The 7997-nt window shown below is 36.8% G+C and overlaps 1 protein-coding gene across 1 annotated transcript; it reads left to right on the top strand.

Moving 5' to 3' along the window:
- Positions 1 to 420: 420 nt before the first annotated feature.
- Positions 421 to 6275, top strand: LOC134818800 (uncharacterized). Its single transcript, XM_063828445.1, has 7 exons — positions 421 to 547; positions 933 to 1081; positions 4182 to 4309; positions 4478 to 4572; positions 5269 to 5408; positions 5633 to 5757; positions 6170 to 6275. Exons 1-7 carry the CDS (start codon positions 498 to 500, stop codon positions 6236 to 6238), a joined length of 756 nt encoding a protein of 251 aa, XP_063684515.1. The 5' UTR covers positions 421 to 497; the 3' UTR covers positions 6239 to 6275.
- Positions 6276 to 7997: the final 1722 nt, after the last annotated feature.

The raw sequence follows: 7997 nt of genomic DNA on the forward strand, positions 1-7997 counted from the left end.
AGAGAGAGAACACGATTAGCATTGTCATAGCAACACGATTAGCATTGTCATAGCAACATGATTAGCATTGTGCATTAAATTGTGGTGTGAAACATGTGTTACGTAAGACAGAAACCAGCTGACGCTGTCGAATCAGAGTAAATTGCTATCGTGGCAACTAGAAATCTATGGTTCATGATAATGCACCGGCATTAGGGTACCGGGATGCTTGCGATGAGTGTTTTAGATAAAATTTTCTAATGTAAGAAGCCAGAGAATGTAAAACCCCCCCCCCCCCCCCCCCCCCCCCGACAAAGGTAATACCACGTGACAGTCAGGCAGCAGGTTTTCTTGCTGTTTTAGAATACTTTTCTCAATCTAACAATTGAAGGCCAGATTTTCCGACTTCTAATCCAATCAGCACCTCCACAGGTGCGGTTCTTTAGAGCAATACTTTAAATGTTTTCATCCGCTCCAATTCTAAATTCGCGACATATTGTTCCACACGTTTAGTCAAAATGAAGCTTTCCGTAATTTTCGCACTTATTGGGCTTTCTCAGACTTTAAAGTAAGTAACTCATAACTTTAGAGTAAGTAACTCATAACTTTAGAGTAAGTAACTCATAGCTTTAGAGTAAGTAACTCATAACTTTAGAGTAAGTAACTCATAACTTTAGAGTAAGTAACTCATAACTTTAGAGTAAGTAACTCATAACTTTAGAGTAAGTAACTCATAACTTTAGAGTAGTTAACTCATAACTTTAGAGTAAGTAACTCATAACTTTAGAGTAAGTAACTCATAACTGGATCAATTCATTATATTGTCAGTAACTTTATGCAATATTACTACTAATGCTGGTTATCAGTAGTAGTATGGTGAACTGGACCTTACGTAATCTCTGAGGGATAGGGAACCCGGCCCTAATAACAATAAATAACAGTAACACCTGCAGCAACCTGAAATGGGACGCAGACTGCTCCAACCTCGACCCAGCTGCTGCCAAGCATGTTGAAGATAAGATAGCCGGCAGCAAGGTATACCTCATCGGCCTCACTTATTGTGGATGGTGTACAAGAGCCAAAAGTGTCATCCAGAAAATGGGTTAGAAGTTGAATTTCAACTTTCACTGTTTAGTTTCAACTTTCACTGTTATATGTTATAAATATAACATATAACAGTATGTTTTCTGGGTAAATATGTTATAAATATAACTATATCAAGTTCTCATTAAACTTCTATTTAAACTTCTCATTAAAATTCAGCTTTACTTGATGAATGGACAAATGTTTTAATTGGGCGCGATTGAGCTATAAATATATCATTGATTAACACCTAAAATACGCAGGATTTGACAAGAGTGATATTGAGGTAGATGTAACACCTAAAATACGCAGGATTTGACGAGAGTGATATTGAGGTAGATGTAACACCTAAAATACGCAGGATTTGACGAGAGTGATATTGAGGTAGATGTAACACCTAAAATACGCAGGATTTGACGAGAGTGATATTGATTAACACCTAAAATACGCAGGATTTGACGAGAGTGATATTGATTAACACTTATTATACGCAGGATTTGACGAGAGTGATATTGAGGTAGATGTAACACCTAAAATACGCAGGATTTGACGAGAGTGATATTGATTAACACCTAAAATACGCAGGATTTGACGAGAGTGATATTGATTAACACTTAAAATACGCAGGATTTGACGAGAGTGATATTGATTAACACTTAAAATACGCAGGATTTGACGAGAGTGATATTGATTAACACTTAAAATACGCAGGATTTGACGAGAGTGATATTGATTAACACTTAAAATACGCAGGATTTGACGAGAGTGATATTGAGGTAGATGTAACACCTAAAATACGCAGGATTTGACGAGAGTGATATTGATTAACACCTAAAATACGCAGGATTTGACGAGAGTGATATTGATTAACACTTAAAATACGCAGGATTTGACGAGAGTGATATTGAGGTAGATGTAACACCTAAAATACGCAGGATTTGACGAGAGTGATATTGATTAACACCTAAAATACGCAGGATTTGACGAGAGTGATATTGATTAACACTTAAAATACGCAGGATTTGACGAGAGTGATATTGATTAACACTTAAAATACGCAGGATTTGACGAGAGTGATATTGATTAACACTTAAAATACGCAGGATTTGACGAGAGTGATATTGATTAACACTTAAAATACGCAGGATTTGACGAGAGTGATATTGATTAACACCTAAAATACGCAGGATTTGACGAGAGTGATATTGATTAACACTTAAAATACGCAGGATTTGACGAGAGTGATATTGATTAACACTTAAAATACGCAGGATTTGACGAGAGTGATATTGATTAACACTTAAAATACGCAGGATTTGACGAGAGTGATATTGATTAACACTTAAAATACGCAGGATTTGACGAGAGTGATATTGATTAACACTTAAAATACGCAGGATTTGACGAGAGTGATATTGATTAACACTTAAAATACGCAGGATTTGACGAGAGTGATATTGATTAACACTTAAAATACGCAGGATTTGACGAGAGTGATATTGATTAACACCTAAAATACGCAGGATTTGACGAGAGTGATATTGATTAACACTTAAAATACGCAGGATTTGACGAGAGTGATATTGATTAACACTTAAAATACGCAGGATTTGACGAGAGTGATATTGATTAACACTTAAAATACGCAGGATTTGACGAGAGTGATATTGATTAACACTTAAAATACGCAGGATTTGACGAGAGTGATATTGATTAACACTTAAAATACGCAGGATTTGACGAGAGTGATATTGATTAACACTTAAAATACGCAGGATTTGACGAGAGTGATATTGATTAACACTTAAAATACGCAGGATTTGACGAGAGTGATATTGATTAACACTTAAAATACGCAGGATTTGACGAGAGTGATATTGATTAACACTTAAAATACGCAGGATTTGACGAGAGTGATATTGATTAACACTTAAAATACGCAGGATTTGACGAGAGTGATATTGATTAACACTTAAAATACGCAGGATTTGACGAGAGTGATATTGATTAACACTTAAAATACGCAGGATTTGACGAGAGTGATATTGATTAACACTTAAAATACGCAGGATTTGACGAGATTGATATTGATTAACACTTAAAATACGCAGGATTTGACGAGAGTGATATTGATTAACACTTAAAATACGCAGGATTTGACGAGAGTGATATTGATTAACACTTAAAATACGCAGGATTTGACGAGAGTGATATTGATTAACACTTAAAATACGCAGGATTTGACGAGAGTGATATTGATTAACACTTAAAATACGCAGGATTTGACGAGAGTGATATTGATTAACACTTAAAATACGCAGGATTTGACGAGAGTGATATTGATTAACACCTAAAATACGCAGGATTTGACGAGAGTGATATTGATTAACACGTAAAATACGCAGGATTTGACGAGAGTGATATTGATTAACACTTAAAATACGCAGGATTTGACGAGAGTGATATTGATTAACACTTAAAATACGCAGGATTTGACGAGAGTGATATTGATTAACACTTAAAATACGCAGGATTTGACGAGAGTGATATTGATTAACACTTAAAATACGCAGGATTTGACGAGAGTGATATTGATTAACACCTAAAATACGCAGGATTTGACGAGAGTGATATTGATTAACACGTAAAATACGCAGGATTTGACGAGAGTGATATTGATTAACACTTAAAATACGCAGGATTTGACGAGAGTGATATTGATTAACACTTAAAATACGCAGGATTTGACGAGAGTGATATTGATTAACACTTAAAATACGCAGGATTTGACGAGAGTGATATTGATTAACACTTAAAATACGCAGGATTTGACGAGAGTGATATTGATTAACACCTAAAATACGCAGGATTTGACGAGAGTGATATTGATTAACACTTAAAATACGCAGGATTTGACGAGAGTGATATTGATTAACACTTAAAATACGCAGGATTTGACGAGAGTGATATTGATTAACACTTAAAATACGCAGGATTTGACGAGAGTGATATTGATTAACACTTAAAATACGCAGGATTTGACGAGAGTGATATTGATTAACACTTAAAATACGCAGGATTTGACGAGAGTGATATTGATTAACACTTAAAATACGCAGGATTTGACGAGAGTGATATTGAGGTGGATGAACTGGACACTATGGATAACAAGATGGAAGTTATAAACTACGCTTACTGCAAATACAGCCAGATGAAAACTGTTCCTCAAATCTTCATCAACAAGAAGGTCGGTACCAAATAACCAACAATCTCTTAGATACTTGCTGCTTAGTAAATTATAAAGAACAAACAATTGGAGAGGGTCTGAAAACATACAATTGATAAGACAGGCCATTTGTTTCAGAAGCTTTTGAATAACTTGTGTTGATCGTCTCCTAGCTCCCTCTTCCCTCAGTTTGTGGGAGGCTACACTGAGGCCAGACACTATTACTATACTGGACAGGGGGTCAGGGCTGCCTACAAAACTGGAGCCATCCGAGGATACTACCTGTAAGTACTCTTTCCAGTTAACTAAGGATACTACCTGTAAGTACTCTCTCCAGTTAACTAAGGATACTACCTGTAAGTACTCTCTCCAGTTAACTAAGGATACTACCTATAAGTACTCTCTCCAGTTAACTAAGGATACTTCCTGTAAGTACTCTCTCCAGTTAACTAGAGGATAGTACCTGTAAGTACTCTCTCCAGTTAACTTAGGATACTACCTGTAAGTACTCTCTCCAGTTAACTAAGGATACTTCCTGTAAGTACTCTCTCCAGTTAACTAGAGGATACTACCTGTAAGTACTCTCTCCAGTTAACTTAGGATACTACCTGTAAGTACTCTCTCCAGTTAACTAAGGATACTACCTGTAAGTACTCTCTCCAGTTAACTAGAGGATACTACCTGTAAGTACTCTCTCCAGTTAACTAAGGATACTACCTGTAAGTACTCTCTCCAGTTAACTAAAGATACTACCTGTAAGTACTCTCTCCAGTTAACTAAGGATACTACCTGTAAGTACTCTCTCCAGTTAACTTAGGATACTTCCTGTAAGTACTCTCTCCAGTTAACTAATTAATTAGTCAGTCTCCAATTAATATTCAACAATTAATAAGTTAACTTATTAATTAGTTAGTCTCCAGTTAGTCAACAGCTAATCATGACTCATTTGGTAATTTCTAATAATTGTACACTTTTTCTAGTTACCTGCAACAGATCAAACAAGCAGCTATAGACTTTGTAGACGAGGGAACTGCAAGATCAAAGGGAAAGAAATACTTTGTTCTCTCCAAGACAAGATGCCCTCACTGTTTCAATGCTAAAAACTGCCTCAAAGAAGTCGGTTAGTAAAGTTAGCTTGGTGCATTTAGCGGGATTTTATCTTATTCTTAGGGATCGTTTAAATATTAAGTAAAACAAATATAAGTATAACCTCCCCTCTCCGTATTTAAGTTATGAAATAACTATTTTGTAGAAATTAAATTCCTTAAAATTAGGCGGAAGTTTCATATCCATCATGTGTAAAAACCATTTCAATAAATAGTGATATTGCGTGACTGCGTGCAGGAGTTACAGAAGAAGATATTGAGCTGTTCGAGATAAACGACTTTTACACTCACGACGAGATCAAGAAGTACAAGGGGAGAATAGCCGAGACTACCTACACTCCCTACCTCGCATTTGACGGCAAGGTGAGAAACCGATATATATATATTATATATATATATTTCATGGCTGGACTTCTACACAATAAAAGAAAGCGGTTGTGATTAGATCTTCGAAAGTCTTTGCATCGTTTATTTACATCAATTCTCAAATTATTTGTTATATAGTAGTGTTGAAAGTATATAAAAAAAAATATATATATAATACGGTGTCATACTGCTTTCAGGTTAAACTTAAAATTTGGAAATTATTAGTTTAGGTAGAGTGTTCGAGCATATAGACTGTTCTATCATACACACTACACTACTATAACAGTACTACGCAGTACATATTGTGTAATATGGGGTGAAAATATGAAGAACATTTGTGGTGAATATGCGAAGAATAAAGAGGCAAATTTAAAATTCTAGTCAGCTCCAACTAAAACACTACTTTCAGACTTTGTACAATCACGAAGAGCTTGTAAAGGCATCTGGCTGCTCCCCCCTTCACTACGGCACTGACTGAAGAAAACAGCTTGTCAATGTAGATTTTAATTTTAATTTAATCTAAATTTTGATTTTATTTATATATCGGTCTACTGTAACTGCAATTTTCGTCCTAAAAACTGTATTATGGAGTGGGAATACTGTAACTAGACTTGTATTAATATATAAATCTCAATTTAATTTAAATTAATTTAAATTTATAGCTCGGAATCAGATCATAACAAATAGTATAAAATATATCTCGTGATATCAATTCTGCTAAGGGGCCATCTACTTAGGCCGTCTAGGAGTAGGACGTCCGGCAAATAGGGAGGGGGTGGCCGTGGTTTTGGAATTTCGGACAAATTCGGACAGGGGGGGGGGGTTTCTAAAAATTCGAACGTCTGGAAATTTTGGCAGAATTAACGAAAATTTTCCATTAATTTCAACTCTTTGACACTAATTACTCAATGAACTTGAGTTGGTTTTATTTGTACTCTTAAAAGTAGCTGGAAATCCGGACGTCCGGGGGAGGGGTGGTTTTGAAAATTCTGACATACCCGGACAAGGGGAGGGGGGGTGGTCTGAAAACCTGCGATTTTGGCGGACGTCCTAAGTAGATGGCCCCTTAAAATGTAGAAATTTTTTAAATATTTGCAATAATAAAACGTTGACGCACGTTGCAATCCATTCCGGCCACAAAAGGCCTCTCTCTCCAGCCTATTTGATATTGCAACGTTGAATGCGCGCAATTTAAGGAATGTGATTTTTCAGAGATATAAATCATGATCGCTCGCAAGAACAAAAAGTTCATTGTTCCTAGCCTTGAGTCATAATACTAATAGTAATAAGACTACTATTGACTACTGTTGAGTGTGGACTGTTGCTGTCCGTATTTCACTTGGTGAGTTAGCTCTCCGTATCGCTCATAGTCTCACATGGTGAGTCTCTAAGGTGATCAGTTATATTTTTAGTCCATTCAGCTCGCGCTCCGTCCTTTCGAGCTCACCTCTCACGGCTCCTAGCTCTTCTAGGGTTGTATTCAGTTTCTCCTCAGTCCTGCTAAGTTGTCCAGTTACATTTGTCAACTTCTCTTCTGCCGCTCTCAGCCGAGCTTCTAATTTATTCTTCCACTCACACATCATAAACTCGCTTACAGATCCACTCCTCGATTGGGACAAAATGTGTTCCCATCGCAGAGCCCTAGTTCCAGAGAAATCATTAAGGTCCATACACAGCCCACCTTCTGCTATTTTCTTTACCTCGACCGAGCTGAGTGCCTCAGAGAAAATGTTAAACTGGTAAATCTGCCCTCCGAAAATGAAACGAGAATCTGTACTGTAAGAAAGTCTATTGAAGAACAGATTTCCTCCCATTTTCAGTGTTCTTCCAGAGGGCGTCGTACCTGTGCCTATCAAGTTACCATCAAGATACAGCTTGGTGCTCGTCGACGCTAGTGACCAAGTAATACAGTAGTGAAACCAGCTCCCGACAGGTGTTGTGAACTCACTTTCCTTACTGTTCAAATTTCGATCACCTCCTACATGGTTGTGATGCCCGTTAGAAGTTATCATGATTTCATTGCCTCCATTTACATGGTAGTTCAACACTTGCGGGTAAGGGGCAGAGGTGTCTACACGTTTCATCCAAGTACAGATGGAGAAGGAATCTTGGAACGGGGCCATATTAAAATTAAATCCAATGTAGTCATTACTGGAGGTACCAAAATGAAGAGCAGTGTACTGTTTTGAGTGCTTATCATCAGAGGCAACAGCAGGCAAGACGATGATGACGATCAA

Source organism: Bolinopsis microptera, chromosome 7, assembly GCF_026151205.1.
Source record: "Bolinopsis microptera isolate Bmic1 chromosome 7, MBARI_Bmic_1.0, whole genome shotgun sequence".
NCBI lineage: Eukaryota > Metazoa > Ctenophora > Tentaculata > Lobata > Bolinopsidae > Bolinopsis > Bolinopsis microptera.

What these genes read in the sequence shown, in the direction of transcription:
- LOC134818800 (XM_063828445.1), top strand. Translation starts at nt 498, where the DNA reads ATGAAGCTTTCCGTAATTTTCGCACTTATTGGGCTTTCTCAGACTTTA. An exon ending in GGGCTTTCTCAGACTTTAAA is followed by an intron (nt 548 to 932) that starts GTAAGTAACTCA and finishes TAACACCTGCAG; the next exon opens with CAACCTGAAATGGGACGCAG. An exon ending in AAGTGTCATCCAGAAAATGG is followed by an intron (nt 1,082 to 4,181) that starts GTTAGAAGTTGA and finishes TAAAATACGCAG; the next exon opens with GATTTGACGAGAGTGATATT.